This window comes from Tachyglossus aculeatus, chromosome Y4 (assembly GCF_015852505.1).
Source record: "Tachyglossus aculeatus isolate mTacAcu1 chromosome Y4, mTacAcu1.pri, whole genome shotgun sequence".
In the NCBI taxonomy this organism is placed as follows: Eukaryota; Metazoa; Chordata; class Mammalia; order Monotremata; family Tachyglossidae; genus Tachyglossus; species Tachyglossus aculeatus.
Window position 1 is genome coordinate 5,674,930 of NC_052096.1, and position 22,998 is coordinate 5,697,927.

Here is a 22,998-nt window from a genome sequence, read left to right on the forward strand (position 1 = left end):
GTCACATAGCTGACAGTTGGTGGAGCCGGGATTTGAACCCATGACCTCTGACTCCAAAGCCCGGGCTCTTTCCACTGAGCCATGATGGCATTTATTAAGCGCTTACTATGTGCAAAGCACTGTTCTAAGCGCTGGGGAGGTTACAAGCTGATCAGGTTGTCCCACATGGGGCTCCCAGTCTTCATCCCCATTTTCCAGATGAGGTCACTGAGGCCCAGAGAAGTGAAGTGACTTGCCCAAAGTCACATAGCTGACAGTTGGTGGAGCCGGGATTTGAACCCATGACCTCTGACTCCAAAGCCCGGGCTCTTTCCACTGAGCCATGATGGCATTTATTAAGCGCTTACTATGTGCAAAGCACTGTTCTAAGCGCTGGGGAGGTTACAAGCTGATCAGGTTGTCCCACATGGGGCTCCCAGTCTTCATCCCCATTTTCCAGATGAGGTCACTGAGGCCCAGAGAAGTGAAGTGACTTGCCCAAAGTCACATAGCTGACAGTTGGTGGAGCCGGGATTTGAACCCATGACCTCTGACTCCAAAGCCCGGGCTCTTTCCACTGAGCCATGATGGCATTTATTAAGCGCTTACTATGTGCAAAGCACTGTTCTAAGCGCTGGGGAGGTTACAAGCTGATCAGGTTGTCCCACATGGGGCTCCCAGTCTTCATCCCCATTTTCCAGATGAGGTCACTGAGGCCCAGAGAAGTGAAGTGACTTGCCCAAAGTCACATAGCTGACAAGTGGTGGAGCCGGGATTTGAACCCATGACCTCTGACTCCAAAGCCCGGGCTCTTTCCACTGAGCCATCATGCTTCTCAGTGCGAAGGGCCGCCTTCATTCATTCGTTAGTATTTATTGAGCGCTTCCTGGTTGCAGAGCACTGGACTAATAATAATAATGGCATTTATTAAGCGTTTACTATGTGCAAAGTACTGTTCTAAGTGCTGGGAGGTTACAAGGTGATCAGGTTGCCCCATGGGGGGCTCACAGTCTTCACCCCCATTTGACAGATGTGGTCACTGAGGCCCAGAGAAGTGAAGTGACTCACCCAAAGTCACCTGACAGTTGGCGAAGCCAGGATTTGAACCCATGACCTCTGACTCCAAAGCCCGGGCTCTTTCCACTGAGCCACGCTGCTTCTCTAAGCGCTTAGGAAGTACAATTCGGCAACAGATAGAGACAGTCCCTCCCCAACAACGGGCTCCTGAGGCTGACTTTATAAAAAAAGCTTTAATCGCGCTATAGAAAAAAAGATGGCGAGGACAGGGGCAGAATGGAAGAGGGGGATGGCAGCATGGCTCAGTGGAAAGAGTCCGGGCTTGGGAGTCAGAGGTCATGGGTTCAAATCCCGGCTCCGCCACTCGTCAGCTGGGTGACTTTGGGCAAGTCGCTTCACTTCTCTGGGCCTCAGTTCCCTCATCTGGAAAATGGGGATGGAGACTGTGAGCCCCATGTGGGACAACCTCATTACCTTGTATCTACCCGTGGTTCAATGGAAAGAGCACAGGCTTTGGAGTCAGAGGTCATGGGTTCAAATCCCCGCTCCGCCACTCGTCAGCTGGGTGACTTTGGGCAAGTCGCTTCACTTCTCTGGGCCTCAGTTCCCTCATCTGGAAAATGGGGATGAAGACTGTGCACCCCACGTGGGACAACCTGATCACCTTGTAACCTCCCCATCATCATCATCATCAATCGTATTTATTGATTGATGATGATGATGATGGGGAGGTTACAAGGTGATCAGGTTGTCCCCAGCGCTCAGAACAGTGCTTTGCACATATTAAGCGCTTAATAAATGCCATCATCATCATCATCGGACTGAGCGCTTGAAAGCACAATTCGGCAACAGACGGAGACAGTCCCTACCCACCAACGGGCTCTCTCCCACTCCAAGAAACGAGGTCCTGAGGCCGATTTTATAAAACAAGCTTTAATCGTGCTATAGAAAAACAGACGGTGAAGAGGGGGCCCAACGGAAGAGGAGGATGGCAGTGTGGCCAAGTGGACGGAGCCCAGGCTCCACCGCTTGTGAGCTGTGTGACTTTGGCCAAGCCCCTTCACTTCTGTGGGCCTCAGTTCCCTCATCTGGAAAATGGGGATTAAGACTGTGAGCCCCCGGAGGGACAACCTGATCACCTTGTATCTCCCGCGGTCCTTAGAACAGTGCTTTGCGCATAGTAAGCGCTTAACAAATTCCACCATTATTACTATTATAGGTGCTGCTCAACACCAGGGAGGAGACTCAAGGCTAGTGGGGGGGTCCTTGTGGCTTCTTCTCCCCATTCCTTCTCACCCCTTCCCAGGGGGGTAAGTGCGTGGGGATGGGATTTGTTTTTTTGGATTAGTATCTGTTAAACGCTTCCTCTGTGGTAATGCTGATAATAATAATTATGGCATTTGCTAAGTGCTTACTATGTGCCAAGCACTGTTTTAAGCGCCGGGGTCAATACACGGTCATCAGGTTGTCCCACGTGGAGCTCACAGTCTTCATCCCCATTTTCCAGATGAGGGAACTGAGGGCCAGAGAAGTGAAGTGACTTGCCCAACGTCACACAGCAGACAATCAATCAATCGTATTTATTGAGCGCTTACTGTGTGCACAGCACTGTACTAAGCGATTGGGAAGTACAAGTCGGCAAAACATAGAGACAGACCCTACCCAACAGCGGGCTCACAGTGGCGGAGCCGGGATTAGAACCCATGACCTCTGGCTCCCAATCCCGGGCTCTTCCCACTGAGCCACGCTGTTTCTCTCTGTACTAAGCGCTGGGGGAGATTACGGGCTGATCGGGTCGGAACCAGTCCCCGTCCCCGTGGGGCTCACGGTCTTCATCCCCGTTTTCCAGATGAGGGAACTGAGGCCCAGAGAAGTGAAGGGGCTGCCCAACGTCCCACAGCAGGTCCTTGTGACTCCCAGGATCACAAGGTGGAAGGTCAAATCAATCGATCGTATTTATTGAGCGCTTACGGTGTGCAGAGCACTGGACTAAGCGCTTGGGAAGTCCAAGTTGGCACCATATAGAGACGGTCCCTACCCAACAGTGGGCTCACAGTCTAAAAGGTCAAAGCTCCGAAGGGTCGTGATGGGAGTCCTCGGGGCTTGCTTTTCCTTCTTCCTCTTCCTCTTTTCCCACCTCTTCCTCCTCTTTCCCCGTCCAGGTTTCCTGCAGGCAGGCTGGGGGAGGCGGCGGGGGCGGTGAATATGTTCCCCTGCCCTCCCTCCCTTCCGTCCCCCAATTTAGGAGCCCCAGAGGCGGCAGTGGCCCCCCAAACCCGGTTACCCCAAATCCGGGCCAAAAACGCGGCGGGTGGGCTGTGGTTTGGGATCTTTCGGCCCGCGGGCCCGGATTTGCGGAAGACGGGGGTTAAGAGGGGAGGCCCGGGTGGGAATTTGGGGGGCGGCAGGGTTGGGGGGTCTCTCTCACCGGTCTCCCCCTCTTTCAGGACGTGCCCTTCACACAGGAAGGCCGGCAGCGGCTCCCCTTGGTGATGGAAGTACCAATCCTCCACCACGTCCTCAAAGCGCTCCAGCATCGACTCGCACTGTAACGATGGGGATGGTGCAGATCATCATCATCAATCGTATTTATTGAGCGCGTTTGTTAAGCGCTGGCTAGGGGCCGTGCACTGTTCTAAGCGCTGAGGCTGATAATAATAATAATAATAAATGATGGTATTTGTTAAGCGCTTACTATATGCCAAGCACTGTTCTAAGTACTGGGGCTGATAATAATAATAATAATAATAATCAATGATGGTATTTGTTGAGCACTTACTATATGCCAAGCATTGTTCTAAGCGCTGGGGCTGATAATAATAATAATAACGATGGTATTTGTTAAGCACTTATGTGCCAAGCACTGTTCTAAGCGCTGGGGCTGATAATAACAGTAATAATATGATGGTATTTGTTAAGCACTTACTATGTGCCAAGCACTGTTCTCAGCGCTGGGGCTGATAATAATAATAAATGATGGTGTTTGTTGAGCACTTGCTATATGCCAAGCATTGTTCTAAGTGCTGGGGCTGATAATAATAATGATGATGGTATGTTAAGCACTTATGTGCCAAGAACTGTTCTAAGCGCTGGGGTGATAGTAATAATAATAGGATGGTATTTGTTAAGCACTTACTATGTGCCAAGCACTGTTCTAAGCGCTGGGGCTGATAATAATAATAGTAATAAATGATGGTATTTGTTAAGCACTTACTATATGCCAAGCACTGTTCTAAGTACTGGGGCTGATAATAATAATAATAATAATCAATGATGGTATTTGTTGAGCACTTACTATATGCCAAGCATTGTTCTAAGCACTGGGGCTGATAATAATGACGGTATTTGTTAAGCAGTTATGTGCCAAGCACTGTTCTAAGCGCTGGGGCTGATAATAATAATAATAATAATAAATGATGGTATTTGTTAAGCACTTACTATATGCCAAGCACTGTTCTAAGTACTGGGGCTGATAATAATAATAATAATAATCAATGATGGTATTTGTTGAGCACTTACTATATGCCAAGCATTGTTCTAAGCGCTGGGGCTGATAATAATAATAATAACGATGGTATTTGTTAAGCACTTATGTGCCAAGCACTGTTCTAAGCGCTGGGGCTGATAATAGCAGTAATAATATGATGGTATTTGTTAAGCACTTACTATGTGCCAAGCACTGTTCTCAGCGCTGGGGCTGATAATAATAATAAATGATGGTGTTTGTTGAGCACTTGCTATATGCCAAGCATTGTTCTAAGCGCTGGGGCTGATAATAATAATGATGATGGTATGTTAAGCACTTATGTGCCAAGAACTGTTCTAAGCGCTGGGGTGATAGTAATAATAATAGGATGGTATTTGTTAAGCACTTACTATGTGCCAAGCACTGTTCTAAGCGCTGGGGCTGATAATAATAATAGTAATAAATGATGGTATTTGTTAAGCACTTACTATATGCCAAGCACTGTTCTAAGTACTGGGGCTGATAATAATAATAATAATAATCAATGATGGTATTTGTTGAGCACTTACTATATGCCAAGCATTGTTCTAAGCACTGGGGCTGATAATAATGACGGTATTTGTTAAGCAGTTATGTGCCAAGCACTGTTCTAAGCGCTGGGGCTGATAATAATAATAATAATAATAAATGATGGTATTTGTTAAGCACTTACTATATGCCAAGCACTGTTCTAAGTACTGGGGCTGATAATAATAATAATAATAATCAATGATGGTATTTGTTGAGCACTTACTATATGCCAAGCATTGTTCTAAGCGCTGGGGCTGATAATAATGATGGTATTTGTTAAGCACTTATGTGCCAAGCACTGTTCTAAGCGCTGGGTCTGATAATAATAGTAATAATATGATGGTATTTGTTAAGCACTTACTATATGCCAAGCACTGTTCTAAGCGCTGGGGATGATAATAATAATAAATGATGGTGTTTGTTGAGCACTTGCTATATGCCAAGCATTGTTCTAAGTGCTGGGGCTGATAATAATAATAATGAAGGTATGTTAAGCACTTATGTGCCAAGAACTGTTCTAAGCGCTGGGGTGATAATAATAATAATAAGATAGTATTTGTGAAGCACTTACTATGTGCCAAGCACTGTTCTAAGCGCTGGGTCTGATAATAATAGTAATAATATGATGGTATTTGTTAAGCACTTACTATATGCCAAGCACTGTTCTAAGCGCTGGGGCTGATAATAATAATAAATGATGGTGTTTGTTGAGCACTTGCTATATGCCAAGCATTGTTCTAAGTGCTGGGGCTGATAATAATAATAATGAAGGTATGTTAAGCACTTATGTGCCAAGAACTGTTCTAAGCGCTGGGGTGATAATAATAATAATAAGATAGTATTTGTGAAGCACTTACTATGTGCCAAGCACTGTTCTAAGCGCTGGGGCTGATAATAATAGTAATAATATGATGGTATTTGTGAAGCACTTACTATATGCCAAGCACTGTTCTAAGTGCAGGGGCTGATAATAATAATAATAATGATGGTATTTGTAAAGCACTATGTGCCTAGCACTGTTCTAAGTGCTGGGGCTGATAATAATAGTAATAATGATGGTATTTGTTAAGTACTTACTATATGCCAAGCACTGTTCTAAGTACTGGGGCTGATAATAATAATAATAAATGATGGTATTTGTTAAGCACTTATGTGCCAAGCACTGTTCTAAGCGCTGGGGCTGATAATAATAATAATCATAGGATGGTATTTGTGAAGCACTTATGATGTGCCAAGCACTGTTCTAAGTACTGGGGCTGATAATAATAATAATAAATGATGGTATTTGTTAAGCACTTATGTGCCAAGCACTGTTCTAAGCGCTGGGGCTGATAATAATAATAATAGGATGGTATTTGTGAAGCACTTATGATGTGCCAAGCACTGTTCTAAGTGCTGGGGCTGATAATAATAATAACGATGGTATTTGTTAAGCACTTACTAGCCCGCTGTTGGGTAGGGACCGTCTCTATATGTTGCCAACTTGTACTTCCCAAGCGCTTAGTACAGTGCTCTGCACATAGTAAGCGCTTAATACAATTGAATGAATGAATGAATGAATGAATGAATATGCCATGCACTGTTCTAAGCACTGGGGCTGATAATATAATAATAATAATAATGGTATTTGTTAAGCACTTACTATATGCCAAGCACTGTTCTAAGCGCTGGGGCTGATAATAATAATAATAATAATGATGGTATTTGTTAAGCATTTACTATATGCCATGCACTGTTCTAAGCGCTGGGGCTGATAATAATAATAATGATGGTATTTGTTAAGCACCTACTCTATGCCAAGCACTGTTCTAAGCGCTGGGGCTGATAATAATAATAATGATGGTATTTGTTAAACACTTACTATATGCCAAGCACTGTTCTAAGCGCTGGGGTTGATAATAATAATAATAATAATAATAATGATGGTATTTGTTAAGCACTTACTATATGCCAAGCATTGTTCTATGTGCTGGGGCTGATAATAATAATAATAATAATAATATGGTATTTGTGAAGCACTTACTATGTGCCAAGCACTGTTCTAAGCACTGGGGCTGATAGTAATAGTAATGATATGATGGTATTTGTGAAGCACGTACTATGTGCCAAGCACTGTTCTAAGCGCTGGGAAGGAGAAGAAGAAGAATGATGGTATTTGTTAAGCACCTACTATGGGCCAAGCACTGTTCTAAGCGCTGGGGCTGATAATAATAATAATAATAACAATAATGATAATAATAATAATGATGGTATTTGTTAAGCACTTCCTATGTGCCAAGCACTGTTCTAAGTGCTGGGGAAGATACAAGGTAATCAGGTTGTCCCACTTGGGGCTCACAGTCTTCATCCCCATTTTCCAGATGAGGCCCAGAGAAGTGAAGTGACTCGCCCCAAGTCACCCAGCAGAGATGGGGCGGAGGCAGGATTCGAACCCATGACCTCTGACTCCCAAGCCTGGGCTCTTTCCACTGAGCCACACTGCTTCTCCGATCCAAGGTAAGCAGTTGGGACCCAGATCCCTGTCCCCCGTAGGGCTCCCAGTCTTCATCCCCATTTTCCAGATAAGGGAACTGAGGCCCAGAGAAGTGAAGTGACTTGCCCAAAGTCCTCCACCCAAAGTGGAGGAGCCGGGATTGGAACCCAGGGCCCGCCGACTCCCAAGCCCGGGGTCTACCCACCAGGCCGTGCTGCTTCCGCCGTAGGGCGGCCCGCGGAGAGGGAAGGGGTTGGATTTTGTCCTGCGATGCCCCCATCTCTTCCCCAGGTGGGACCACCTGATGACCTTGGATCTCCGTCAGCGCTTAGAACAGTGCCTGGCACATAGTAAGCGCTTCACAAATACCATCGTTATTATTCCCTGTCACCGAGATCCCCTCCATCGGGTCAGGCCCGCGACGCCCCCCCATCATCCTTCGCCACCCGGACCGTCCACAAGGGCCCCCCCGCCCCCCACCGGGTCTCTTCATTCATTCATTGTCGTATTTACTGAGCGCTTACTGTGCACAGAGCACTGGACTAAGCGCTTGGGAAGGACAAGTCGGTAACATCTAGAGACGGTCCCTACCCAACAGCGGGCTCGCAGTCTAGAAGTGAAGAGTCTTTTACACACACACACACACACACACACACACACACACACACACAGATTTTTAAGGGAAAAGATATCTTACACACACACACACACACACACACAAAGTTGTAGGGGAAGAGTTTTATGAGTTATGAGTATGAGTTACACACACATACACGATGAGAGATTTTAAGGGAAAAGATGAGTCTTACACACACACACGAAGTTGTAGGGGAGGAGTTTTATACACACACACACACACACACACACACACGATGAGAGATTTTAAGGGAGAAGATGAGTCTTTTACGCACGCGCGCGCACACACACACACACACACTAGAAGTAGGGGAAAAGTCCTTTATACACACGCACACACACACACACACACACACACACTCACTAGAAGTTGTAGGGGAAGAGTTTTACACACATACATGATGAGAGATTTTAAGGGAAAAGATGAGTCTTTTACACACACACTCACTAGAAGTTGTAGGGGAAGAGTCTTTTACACACACACACACACACACACACATGCACGCACACACACGATGAGAGAGTGTAAGGGAAAAGATGAGTCTTTTACCCAGCGCACACTAGAAGTCGTCTGGGCAAACAGTCTTTTACACACACACACACACACACACACACACACACACGTACACGATGAGGGATTGCAGGGGGAAAAAGATGAGTCTTTTACACACATACACACACACACACACACACACAAGAAGTTGTAGGGGAAAAGAAGAGTCTTACACACACACGATGAGATGACTCACTGAGCAACGGGCAGAGCATCATCATCATCAATCGTATTTATTGAGCGCTTACTGTGTGCAGAGCGCTGGACTAAGCGCTTGGGAAGTACAAATTGGCAACATATAGAGACGGTCCCTACCCAACAGAGCACCGTCCTGAGCGCTTGGGAGGGTCCGATACGTTCCCTGCCCAGGAGGAGGTTACCGTCTACCCCACCCCCGGACCCCTCCAGGGGTCTAAGCGGCCTCCACGTCCCCCGTCCACTCTACTGTCCCCTCCGCCTCGTCCCCCCCGTTGTCCCGGTCCCCGTCCCGGTCCCCGTCCCTACCTGCTGCTTGAGGTGCGTCACCTCCACGCTGGGCTCATCCCAGAGTTCGGGGGGGATGCCCAGGTCCACCTTGACGCCCCGCTGCACCAGGTTCTTCAGCGTCGTCATGGTCTCGCTCGGGCCCTGGTGGGACGGGACGGATGGGGGGAGAGGGGCTCGGCCCGGGCGCTACTGATCGAGCGCTTACTGTGTGCACAGCACTGGGCTAAGCGCTTGGGAAAGTACACTATAACAACAAGACACTCATTCATTCAGTCGTATTTACCGAGCGCTTACTGTGTGCACAGCACCGGGCTAAGCGCTTGGGAAAGTACAGTATAAAAGACACAGTCATTCATTCAGTCGTATTTATTGAGTGCTTACTGTGTGCAGAGCACCGTGCTAAGCGCTTGGGAAAGTACATTATAAAAGACACATTCGTTCATTCAGTTGTATTTGTTGAGCGCTTACTGTGTGCAGAGCACTGTGCTAAGCGCTTGGGAAAGTACATTATAAAAGACACATTTGTTCATTCAGTCGCATTTGTTGAGTGCTTACTGTGTGCAGAGCACCGTGCTAAGCGCTTGGGAAAGTACATTATAAAAGACACATTCGTTCATTCAGTCGTATTTATTGAGCGCTTACTGTGTGCAGAGCAGCGGACTAAGCGCTTGGGAAAGTACACTATAACAACAAGACACTCATTCGTTCAGTCGTATTTACCGAGCGCTTACTGTGTGCACAGCACCGGGCTAAGCGCTCGGGAAAGTAGACTATAACAACAAGGCACTCATTCGTTCAGTCGTATTTACTGAGCGCTTACTGTGCGCGGAGCACTGTACTAAGCGCTTGGGAAAGTACACTATAACAACAAAGACACATTCGTTCATTCAGGCAGATTTATTGAGCGCTTACTGTGTGCAGAGCACCGGACTAAATGTTTGGGAAAGTACACTATAAAAGACACATTCGTTCATTCAGTCGTATTTGTTGAGCGCTTACAGTGTGCAGAGCACCGGACTAAATGCTTGGGAAAGTACATTATAAAAGACTCCTTCTAGACTGTGAGCCCACTGTTGGGTAGGGACTGTCTCTATATGTTGCCAATTTGTACTTCCCAAGCGCTTAGTACAGTGCTCTGCACACAGTAAGTGCTCAATAAATACGATTGAATGAAAAGACACATTCATTCATTCAGTCGTATTTATTGAGCACTTGCTGTGTGCAGAGCACTGGTCTGAGCACTTGGGAAAGTACACTACAACAAAGACATTCATTCATTCAGTCATATTTATTGAGCGCTTACTGTGTGCAGAGCACTGCACTAAGCGCTTGGGAAAGTACACCATAACAAGACACATTCATTCATTTGTATTTATTGAGCACTTACTGTGTGCAGAGCACTGTACTAAGCGCTTGGGAATGTACACTATAACAACAAAGACACAGTCATTCATTCAGTCGTATTTATTGAGCGCTTATTGAGTGCAGAGCACTGGACCAAGCGCTTGGGAATGTACACTATAACAACAAAGACACAGTCATTCATTCAGTCGTATTTATTGAGCGCTTACTGTGTGCAGAGCACTGTTCTAAGCGCTTGGGAAAGTACGCTATAACCAAGACACATTCATTCATTCAATCAATCAATCGTATTTATTGAGCGCTTACTGTGTGCAGAGCCGTGGGTGTGAGCAGGGACGGTGTCTATCTACTCTGTTCTACCGCCCTCTCCCAAGCGCTCAGCACAGTGCCCAGCACCCCGGAAGCGTCCCATCATCATCAATCGTATTTATTGAGCGCTTACTATGTGCAGAGCACTGGACTAAGCGCTTGTCCAGAAACAGGATCGTTCGAGGGATCGCTGTGCCGGGGGGGGGGCCCCGGGGCGGCGGTACCTTGGCGTAGCGTAAACTGCCCTTGCGCTCGGCGTGGACTTTGTATTCGAGGATGCGGTCGCACAGGTGATCCAACGCTTCCTCCAGGCGGGTCTCCCTAGGAGGGGCAGAGGGGAAGACGATCGAGGGACGGGGGGCGAGGGACGGGATGAGGGGCAGCGCGGCCGGAGATCTCCCCCATCCCGCCTCCGCGGGGGCATCCTCCTAAACCCGCCGGTCTCACCTCCGCAACATCGCCAAGATCCGCCCTTCCCTCTCCCCCTCGTCCCCCTCTCCATCCCCCCCATCTTACCTCCTTCCCCACAGCACCTGCATAGATGTTTGTACAGATTTATTACTCTATTTATTTTACTTGTACCTATCTATTCTATTTATTTTATTCTGTTAGTCTGTTTGGTTTTGTTCTCTGTCATCCCCCTTTTAGACTGGGAGCCCGCTGTTGGGTAGGGACTGTCTCTATATGTTGCCGACTTGTACTTCCCAAGCGCTTAGTACAGGGCTCTGCACACAGTAAGCGCTCAATAAATACCATTGATTGATTTCTCTCCATCCAAACCGCTACCCTGCTGGCTCAATCTCTCATCCTATCCCGACTACTGCATCAGCCTCCTCTCCGATCTCCCATCCTCGTGTCTCTCCCCACTTCAATCCATACTTCACGCCGCTGCCCGGATTATCTTTGTCCAGAAACGCTCTGGGCACATTACTCCCCTCCTCAAAAATCTCCAGTGGCTACCAATTAACCTCCACATCAGGCAGAAACTCCTCACCCTGGGCTTCCAGGCTGTCCATTCCCTCGCCCCCTCCTCCCTCCCCTCCCTTCTCTCCTTGTCCAGCCCAGCCCGCACCCTCCGCTCCTCTGCCACCGCTAATCTCCTCACCAGGCCTCGTTCTCGCCTGTCCATATCTATTCTATTTATTTTATTTTGTTGATATGTTTTGTTTCGTTGTCTGTCTCCCCCTTCTAGACTGTGAGCCCACTGTTGGGTAGGGACCGTCTCTATGTGTTGCCAACTTGGACTTCCCAAGCGCTTAGTCCAGTGCTCTGCACACAGTAAGTGCTCAATAAATACGATTGATTGATTGATTGCCTCGTTCTCGCCTGTCCATTTCTATTCTATTTATTTTGTTAATATGTTTGGTTTTGTTCTCTGTCTCCCCCTTTCTAGACTGTTAGCCCACTGTTGGGTAGGGACCGTCTCTATGTGTTGCCAACTTGGACTTCCCAAGCGCTTAGTACAGTGCTCTGCACACAGTAAGCGCTCAATACGATTGATTGATTAATTGATTGATTGATTGATCTCCGGCCCACGTCCTCCCCCGGGCCTGGAATGCCCCCAATCCCTCTGCCCATCCGCCAAGCTCGCTCTCTTCCTCCCTTCAAGGCCCTACTGAGAGCTCACCTCCTTCAGGAGGCCTTCCCACCCTGAGCCCCCTCCTTCCTCTCCCCCTCGGCCCCCTCTCCATCCCCCCCACCTTACCTCCTTCCCCTCCCCACAGCACCTGTCTATATGGTTGTACGTATTTATTACTCTATTTTACTTATACATATCTATTCTATTTATTTTATTTTGTTAGTATGTTTGGTTTTGTTCTCTGTCTCCCCCTTCTAGACTGTGAGCCCACTGTTGGGTAGGGACCGTCTCTATATGTTGCCAACCTGGACTTCCCAAGCGCTTAGTCCAGTGCTCTGAACACAGTAAGCGCTCAATAAATACGATTGAATTAATTAATGAATGAATCCGCCAAGCTAGCTCTCTTCCTCCCTTCAAAGCCCTACTGAGAGCTCACCTCCTCCAGGAGGCCTTCCCACACTCAGCCCCCCTTTTCCTCTCCTCCTCCCCATCCCTCTCACCCTCCCTCCTTCCCCTCCCCACAGCTCTTATATATATTTGTACAGATTTACAGCTCTATATTTATTTTACTTGTACATATTTACCATTCTATTTTGTCAATGATGTGCATCTAGCTTTACATCTATTTATTCTGGTGACTTGACAATCAATCAATCGTATTTATTGAGCGCTTACTGTGTGCAGAGCACTGGACTAAGCGCTTGGGAAGTACAAGTTGGCAACCTATGGAGGCGGTCCCTACCCAACAGCGGGCTCACAGTCTAGAAGGGGAAGACAGAGAACAAAACCAAACATATTAAAAAAATAAAATAAATAGAATAGATATGTACAAGTAAAATAGAGTAATAAATATGTACAAACATATATACATATATACATATATACATGTACAAGTAAATAAATGGAGTAATATGTACAAACACATATACATACATACACATATACATACACATATACATACATATATACATACACAGACATATACATACATATATACATATACACACATACATATATACATATACATACATACATATATACATATATATACATGCACATATATATACATACACATGTATATACACACACACACACACATATATTTATATATATATATATAGTCCTGCTCCCAAATTAGCCATCCTGAAGCAGAGTGACTCAATCACGGCCTGACGCCTATAAAAGTCTGGGCGGGAGAGGGAGTGATACAGAGGGGTGGGAGGGGTGGCTTTTTTATTTATAGTATTTAATTATCATGATGGCATTTGTTAAGCGCTTACTATGTGTGAAGCACTGTTGTAAGCGCCGGAAAGCACTTCCTATGCGCCAGTCACTGCACTAAGCGTTGGGGTAGATACACCCGTCCACACGTTTTGTTTTGTGGTCCGTCTCCCCCCTTCTAGACTGGGAGCCCGTTGTTGGGTAGGGACCGTCTCTAGATGTTGCCGACGTGGACTTCCCAAGCGCTTAGTCCAGTGCTCTGCACACAGTAAGCGCTCAATAAATACGACTGAATGAATGAATGAATCCTCCTGCCTTGATGGGCACCTCCTTCCCACCCCAAACGTCTCCTACCTCACCTCCAAACCAGCTCACCCACTGTCCCTCCATCTCGTCCGTCTCAATCAATCGTATTTATTGAGCGCTTACTGTGTGCAGAGCACTGTACTAAGCGCCTCCGGTCTGGCACTCCCTCGGTCCTCACATCCCACAGACGATGACTCTCCCCTACTTCAAAGCCTCCTCCGAGAAGCCTTCCCTAAACCCTCCTCTCCTCTAATCCCACTCCCTCCTGCGTCACCCTGCCTTGCTCCCTTTATTCATTCATTCAATTGCATTTATTGAGCGCTTACGGTGTGCGGCGCACTGTACTGAGCGCTTGGAAAGCGCCATTCGGCAAATTGTATTCATTTCCCCCTCCCCACCCCACACCACTTATGTCCATCTCCGTCATTTCTTCATTTCTACTCATGTCCGTCTCCCCCTCTAGACTGTAAACTCACTGTGGGCAGGGAAAGTGTCCATCTATTGTTATATTGTACTCTCCCAAGTGCTTAGTACAGTGCTTTGCACACAGTAAACACTCAATAAATATGAATCTACAACCAAACATAATAATAATAATATTTACTAAGCGCTTACTATGTGCAAAGCACTGTTCTAAGCACTGGGGAGGCTGTGTGAGTTTGGGCAAGTCACTTCACTTCTCTGTGCCTCAGTTACCTCGTCTGTAAAATGGGGAAAAGGACTGTGAGCCCCCGTGGGACAACCTGATCACCTCCCCAGCGCTTAGAACAGTGCTTTGCACATAGTAAGCGCTTAACAAATGCCATCATTATTATTATTATTACAAGGCGATCAGGTTGTCCCCCCCCGTGGGGGGGCTCACGGTCTTAACCCCCATTTGACAGATGAGGTCACTGAGGCCCAGAGAAGTGAACTGACTTGCCCAAAGTCACACAGATGATAAGTGGCAGAGGCAGGATTAGAACCCATGACCTCTGACTCCCAAGCCCGGGCTCTTTCCAGTAAGCCATATACACAAGTGCTGTGGGGAGGGGAAGGGGGTTGGATGAGGGGATGGGGAGGAGAGGAAAAAAGCGGCTCAGTCTGGGATTTCATCATCATCATCAATCGTATTTATTGAGCGCTTACTGTGTGCAGAGCACTGTACTAAGCGCATGTAATTGCAACATTTAATTCAGTGTTTGTCACATAGTAAGTGCTTTAAAAGTACACTAATTATTATTATTATTATTGTTATTAATTTCCTTCCATGACCCGCCCCGTTGGGGTCTCAGCAGCATGGCTCAGCGGAAAGAGCCCAGGCTCTGGAGTCCGAGGTCAATTCATTCATTCATTCATTCGTATTTATTGAGCGCTTACTGTGTGCACAGCACTGGACTAAGCGCTTGGGAAGTACAAGTTGGCAACATATAGAGGCGGTCCCTAACTGACAGCGGGCTCACAGTCTAGAGCCAATTGTCAATCAATCAATCAATCAATCAATCGTATTTATTGAGCGCTTACTTTGTGCAGAGCACTGTACTAAGCACTTGGGAAGTACAGATTGGCAACATATAGAGGCGGTCCCTACCCAACAACGGGCTCACAGTCTACAGCCAATTGTCAATCAATCAATCAATCAATCGTATTTATTGAGCGGTTACTTTGTGCAGAGCACTGTACTAAGCGCTTGGGAAGTACAAGTTGGCAACATATAGAGACGGTCCCTACCCAACAACGGGCTCACAGTCTAGAGCCAATTGTCAATCAATCAATCGTATTTATTGAGCGCTTACTGTGTGCAGAGCACTGTACTAAGCACTTGGGAAGTACAAGTTGGCAACATATAGAGATGGTCTTGGGCAAGTCACTCCACTTCTTTGTGCCTCAGTTCCCTTATCTGGAAAATGGGGATGAAGAGTGTGAGCCCCCCGTGGGACAACCTGATCCCCTTGTAACCTCCCCAGCGCTTAGAACAGTGTTTTGCACATAGTAAGCGCTTAATAAATGCCATAAAATATAAAAACCAACAAGCCCAGACTCACGAGGTGCTGTACGGGACGCGCCTCTTCCTGCTCCCGCTGTCCAGCACCTGTCCCAACTCCAGGACTTCCCGCGACCCGCGGCTCCGGCCCAGCTCCCCCTCCAGCTCTGAGCTCAGGTACTTGCACACTGCGGCGGAAAGTGGGGCGCGGGGCGGAGGGAGACACGGGGGGCGAGGGCGTGGGGGGCCACGTTGCCAACTTGTCCTTCCCAAGCGCTTAGTACAGTGCTCTGCACCCAGTAAGCGCTCAATAAAAACCATTGAATGAAGGGATGACGTTGGGAGGTGGACACGTCTTGGACGGAGGGGAAGGGGACGGGGAAAGAGAGAAATCAACCAATCAATCAATCCATCGTATTTACTGAGCGCTTACTGTGTGCAGGGCACTGGACTAAGCGCTTGGGAAGTCCAAGTTGGCAACATAGAGAGACGGTCCCGACCCAGCAGCGGGCTCAGAAGAGAAAGGTTGGCGCCGAGGTGAGAGGGGGAAACCGACTCTGCTCTGGCATTTTGGAGGAGCGAAGGGTTAGAGGCAGCGTCGCTTGTACTTGGACTTCCCAAGCGCTTAGTACAGTGCTCTGCACACAGTAAGCGCTCAATAAATACGATGGATCGATTGATTGATTCGGGGATAGAGCATAAAGCCTCGGAGGTCACGGGTTTGAACACCGGCTCGGCCACGCGTCTGCTGTGGTCACTGTGGGGACATCAGAGCACGTCTCAGAATAATAATAATGATGGTATTTGTTAAGCCTGTATATATGTACATATGTTTGTACATATTTATTACTCTATTTATTTTACTTGTACATATCTATTCTATTTATTTTATTTTGTTAATATGTTTGGTTTGGTTCTCTGTCTCCCCCTTCTAGACTGTGAGCCCACTGTTGGGCAGGGACCGTCTCTATATGTTGCCAACTTGTACTTCCCAAGCACTTAGTACAGTGCTCTGCACACAGTAAGCGCTCAATAAATACGATTAATTGATTGATTAAGCACTTACTATGTGTAAAGCACTGTTTTAAGCACTGGGGGGATGCAAGGTAATAATAATAATGATGGTATTTGTTAAGCGCTTACTATGTGCAAAGCACTGTTTTAAGCACTGGGGGGATACAAGGTAATAATAATAATGATGGTTTTTGTTAAGCGCTTATTATGTGCAAAGCACTGTTTTAAGCACTGGGGGGATACAAGGTAATAATAATAATGATGGTTTTTGTTAAGCACTTACTATATGCAAAGCACTGCTTTAAGCCCTGGGGGGATACAAGGTAATAATAATAATAATGATGGTATTTGTTAAGCGCTCATCTGTAAAATGGGGATTAATAATAATAATAATGATGGTATTTGTTAAGCGCTTACTATGTGCAAAGCACTGTTTTCTGGGGGGATACAAGGTAATAATAATAATGATGGTATTTGTTAAGCACTTACTATGTGCAAAGCACTGTTTTAAGCACTGGGGGGATGCAAGGTAATAATAATAATGATGGTATTTGTTAAGCGCTCATCTGTAAAATGGGGATTAATAATAATATTAATAATAATGATAGCATTTATTAAGCGCTTACTATGTGCAAAGCACCGTTCTAAGCGCTGGGGAGGCTACCGAGTGATCAGGTTGTCCCACTGAGGGCTCACAGTCAATCCCCATTTTCCAGATGAGGGAACTGAGGCACAGAGAAGTGAAGTGACTTGCCCAAAGTCACACAGCTGACGGTTGGCGGAGCCGGGATTTGAACCCATGACCTCTGACTCCAAAGCCCGGCTCTTTCCACTGAGCCGCGCTGCTCCTCTATTAAGAGATGAAGAGATCTCTATTAAGGATTAAGACTGTGTCCAACCTAATTTGTATCTACCCCAGTTCTGTAAAATGGGGATAATAATAATAATAATGGCATTTATTAAGCACTTACTATGTGCAAAGCACTGTTTTAATAATAATAATAATAATAATAATAATAATAATAATGGCATTTATTAAGTGCTTACTATGTGCAAAGCACTGTTACAATAATAATAATAATGATGGCATTTATTAAGTGCTTACTATGTGCAAAGCACTGTTCTAATAATAATAATAATGATGGCATTTATTAAGCACTTACTATGTGCAAAGCACTGGGGAGGTTACAAGGTGATCAGGTTGTTCCACAGGGGGCTCACAGTCTTCATCCCCATTTTACAGATGGAACTGAGGCCCAGAGAAGTGAAGTGAATTGCCCAAGGTCACACAGCGGTGCAGCGGAATTCGAACTTGTCTGCTGGGTGACCTTGGATGAGTCACTTCACTTGTCCTGGCCTCAGTTTCCCCATTAGTAAAATGGGGATTGGGACTGTGAACCGCATATGGCCCGCAGAGAAGCAGCGTGGCTCAGTGGAAAGAGCCCGGGCTTTGGAGTCAGAGGTCATGGGTTCAAATCCCAGCTCCACCACTCGTCAGCTGTGTGACTTGGGGCAAGTCATTTCACTTCTCTGGGCCTCAGTTCCCTCATCTGGGAAACAGGGATGAAGACTGTGAGCCCCCCGTGGGACAACCTGATCACCGTGTAACCTCCCCGGCGCTTAGAACAGTGCTTTGCACATAGTAAGCGCTTAATAAATGCCATTAAAAAAAAAACCAACCTCCCCAAGAAATCCCAACTCTGCCAATTGCCAGCTGGGTGACTTTGGGCAAGTCACTTCACTTCTCTGCGCCTCAGTTCCCTCATCTGTAAAATGGGGATGAAGACTGTGAGCCCCCCGTGGGACAACCTGATCGCCTTGTAACCTCCCCAGCACTTAGAACAGTGCTTTGCACATAGTAAGCGCTTAATAAATGCCATTATTGTTATTATTATTATTATTATTATCTGTAAAACGGGGCTTAAGGCTGTGAGCCCCCCGTGGGACAACCTGATCACCTTGTAACCTCCCTAGCGCTTAGAACAGTGCTTTGCACATAGTAAGCGCTTAATAAATGCCATTATTATTATTATCTGTAAAACGGGGATGAAGACTGTGAGCCCCCCGTGGGACAACCTGATCACTGTGTAACCTCCCCAGCGCTTAGAACAGTGCTTTGCACATAGTAAGCGCTTAATAAATGCCATCATTATTATTATTATTATTATTTTCTGTAAATCGGGGATTAAGACTGTGAGCCCCCCGTGGGACAACCTGATCACCTTGTAACCTCCCCAGCGCTTAGAACAGTGCTTTGCACATAGTAAGCGCTTAATAAATGCCATTATTATTATTATCTGTAAAACGGGGATGAAGACTGTGAGCCCCCCGTGGGACAACCTGATCACTGTGTAACCTCCCCAGCGCTTAGAACAGTGCTTTGCACATAGTAAGCGCTTAATAAATGCCATTATTATTATTATTATCTGTAAATCGGGGATTAAGACTGTGAGCCCCCCGTGGGACAACCTGATCACCGTGTAACCTCCCCAGCGCTTAGAACAGTGCTTTGCACATAGTAAGCGCTTAATAAATGCCATCATTATTATTGTTGTTATTATTATCTGTAAAATGGGGATTAAGACTGTGAGCCCCCCGTGGGACAACCTGATCGCCATGTAACCTCCCCAGCGCTTAGAACAGTGCTTTGCACATACTAAGCGCTTAATAAATGCTATCATTTTTTTTTGTATCTCCCCCAGCTTGTAGCTTGTATCTACCCCAGCGCGTAGTACAGTGACTGGTGCATAGTTAGTGCTTTCCAGCTTGTATCATCATCATTATCATCATCATCAATCGTATTTATTGAGCGCTTACTATGTGCAGAGCACTGTACTAAGCGCTTGGGAAGGACAAATTGGCAACATATAGAGACAGTCCCTACCCGACAGCGGGCTCACAGTCTAAAAGGGGGAGACAGAGAACAAAACCAAACATACTAACAAAATAAAATAAATAGAATAGATAGGTATAAGTAAAATAAATAAATAAATAAATAGAGTAATAAATATGTACAAACATATATACATATGCATCTACCCCAGTGCTCAGTGCAGTGACTGGCGCATAGGAAGTGCTTTCCGGCGCTTACCAAAGTGCTTCACACATAGTAAGCGCTTAACAAATGCCATCATTATAGTTAAATACTATAAATAAAAAAGCCACCTCTCCCACCCCTCTGTATCACTCCCTCTCCCGCCCAGACTTTTATAGGCGTCAGGCCGTGATTGAGTCACTCTGCTTCAGGATGGTTAATTTGGGAGCAGGACTATATATATATATATATATCTATATATATCTATATATGTATATAGATATATATAGATATATATATATATATTCGTACATATTTATTTCTCTGTTTATTTATTTTACCTGTACATATCTATTCTATTTGTTTTATTTTGTTAGTGTGTTTGGTTTTGTTCTCTGTCTCCCCCTTTTAGACTGTGAGCCCACTGTTGGGTAGGGACCGTCTCTAGATGTTGCCAATTTGTACTTCCCAAGCGCTTAGTACAGTGCTCTGCACATAGTAAGCGCTCAATAAATACGACTGATGATGATGATTCTATTTATTTTATTAATACGTTTGGTTTTGTTCTCTGTCTCCCCCTTCTAGACTGTGAGCCCACTGTTGGGTAGGGACCGTCTCTATATGTTGCCAATTTGTACTTCCCAAGCGCTTAGTACAGTGCTCTGCACATAGTAAGCGCTCAATAAATACGATTGATGATGATGATTCTCTTTATTTTATTAATATGTTTGGTTTTGTTCTCTGTCTCCCCCTTCTAGACTGTGAGCCCACTGTTGGGTAGGGACTGTCTCTAGATGATGCCACCTCGGACTTCCCAAGCGCTTAGTACAGCATTCTGCACACAGTAAGCGCTCAATAAATACGATCGATTAATTGATCGATCGACTAAGGGATGGTGGGAATTCACTCTCGGCTCCAATTCACTTCGTGTCTCTCTGAGATGCGGGTTTCAAGACTGTAAGCCCCATGTGGGGCAGGGACCAGCCGGGAGCTGGTAGAGAAGCAGTGGAAAGAGCCCGGGCTTGGGAGTCGGGGGTCGTGGGTTCGAATCCCGCCTCCGCCATTGATCAGCTGTGTGATTTGGGGCAAGTCACTTCGCTTCTCTGTCCCTCAGTGACCTCATCTGTAGAATGGGGATTAATAATAATAATGTTGGTATTTGTTCAGCACTTACTACGTGCCAAGCACTGTTCTAAGCACTGGGGGAGATATAAGGGGATGAGGTTGTCCCCATGGGGGGCTCCCAGTCTTCATCCCCATTTGACAGACGAGGGAACTGAGGCCCAGAGAAGTGAAGTATATATGTATATATATATATATAGTGAAGTATATATGTATATATATATATATACCTGTATATATGTACATGTGTACATGTATGTGTACATGTACATGTATATATGCACATATATGTACAAATATAGACTTTAGACTGTGAGCCCACTGTTGGGTAGGGACTGTCTCTATATGTTGCCAATTTGTACTTCCCAAGCGCTTAGTACAGTGCTCTGCACATAGTAAGCGCTCAATAAATACGATTGATGATGATGAGATATGTACATATTTATTACTCTATTTATTTATTTATTTTACTTGTACATATCTATTCTATTTATTTTATTTTGTTAATCTGTTTGATTTTGTTCTCTGTCTCCCCCTTCTAGACTGTGAGCCCACTGGTGGGTAGGGACCGTCTCTAGATGTTGCCAACTTGGACTTCCCAAGCGCTTAGTACAGTGCTCTGCACACAGTAAGAGCTCAATAAATACGATCGATTGATTGATTGAAGTGACTTGCCTGGCACGTAGTTAGCGAGCACTTAACAAATACCATGGCTCTTATTATTTAAGGGTCATAATTAATAAAAGGAGGAGAAGCAAGATGGGGAGGGGAAGGGGCTCTGAAGGCCCCCTACCTTCACACTTGCTCGGCAGGCGCTCTTCGTCCTCCGCCTGCGCCCCGAAGGCGGCGAGGAGCAACAACAGTAGCCGCCCGGACCTCATCCTCACCGGCTCCATCCTCCGACCACGATCCCTCCTATTGTCGGAGCGGGCCCTTTAAATCCAGCCTGGCGCCAAAGCATGCGCAGACGCGCAGCGAAGAGCCCCTCCCATCACGTCGTTGTGGGCGGAGTCGTGGACCGGGAGGCCACGCCCCCTCGCTACTGCGCAGGCGTCGGGGCGGCCGCGGGAAAAGGGGCGGGGCTTCCTTGCCGCCCTGTCAGGCTCTGTCCACGCCCCCTCCCTACTGCGCAGGCGTCTTGGCGGCCGCGGGAAAGGGGGCGGGGCTTCCTCGCCTCCCCTCCCTGCCGCGCAGGCGTCCTGGCGACCGCGGGGGAAATGGGCGGGGCTTCCTCGCCGTCCTGTCAGGCCCCGTCCACGGCCCCTCCCTGCCGCGCAGGCGTCCTGGCGGCCGCTAGGGAAGGGGGCGGGGCTTCATCGCCCTCTCGCTCCCTGCTGCGCAGGCGTCGTGGCGGCCCTTAGGGAAGGGGGCAGGGTTTCCTCGCCGCCCTGTCAGGCTCCGTCCACGCCCTCTCCGCACTGCGCAGGCGTCGTGGCCGCCGCGGGAAAGGGGGCGTGGCTTCCTCGCCTCCCCTCCCTACTGCGCTGGCGTCGTGGCGGCAGCGGGGAAAGGGGCGGGGCTTCCTCGCCCCCTCCCTGCTGCGCAGGCGTCGTGGCGTCCTCGGGAGAAAGGGCGGGGCTTCCACGCCTCACCTCCCTGCCGCGCAGGCGTGATGGCGGCCGCGAGGGAAGGGGCGGGGCTTCCGAGCGTCCCTGTAGGGCTCCGTGCACGCCCCCTCCGCACTGCGCAGGCGTCGTGGGGGCCGCGGGATAATGGGCGGGGCTTCCTCGCTCCCTCCCTGCCGCGCAGGCGTGGTGGCGACCGCGAGGGAAGTGGGCGGGGCTTCCGAGCGGCTCCGTCCACGCCCCCTCCGTACTGCGCAGACGTCGTGGCGGCCGCGAGGGAAAGGGGCGGGGCTGAGGCGGTGCGAGGCCTCGCGCGTGCGCACTGTGGGCGGGGCCAAGATGG

General features: G+C 47.3%; 1 protein-coding gene across 1 annotated transcript; it reads right to left on the reverse strand.

The window, feature by feature from the left end:
- Positions 1 to 2,996: 2,996 nt before the first annotated feature.
- Positions 2,997 to 22,324, reverse strand: CNPY4 (canopy FGF signaling regulator 4). The gene is made up of 6 exons (XM_038768319.1): positions 21,884 to 22,324; positions 15,982 to 16,108; positions 11,076 to 11,172; positions 9,199 to 9,321; positions 3,425 to 3,542; positions 2,997 to 3,174 (listed from the first exon to the last, which is right to left on the reverse strand). The coding sequence occupies exons 1-6, from the start codon at positions 21,984 to 21,986 to the stop codon at positions 3,062 to 3,064; spliced, it is 681 nt and encodes a 226-aa protein (XP_038624247.1). The 5' UTR covers positions 21,987 to 22,324; the 3' UTR covers positions 2,997 to 3,061.
- Positions 22,325 to 22,998: the final 674 nt, after the last annotated feature.

Coding starts and splice junctions, on each gene's coding strand:
- CNPY4 (XM_038768319.1), bottom strand. CDS start 21,986: ATGGAGCCGGTGAGGATGAGGTCCGGGCGGCTACTGTTGTTGCTCCTC. Junction 9,322..11,075: donor GCAGTTTACGCTACGCCAAG/GTACCGCCGCCC, acceptor CCGTCCCACCAG/GGCCCGAGCGAGACCATGAC. Junction 3,543..9,198: donor TGACGCACCTCAAGCAGCAG/GTAGGGACGGGG, acceptor CCATCGTTACAG/TGCGAGTCGATGCTGGAGCG.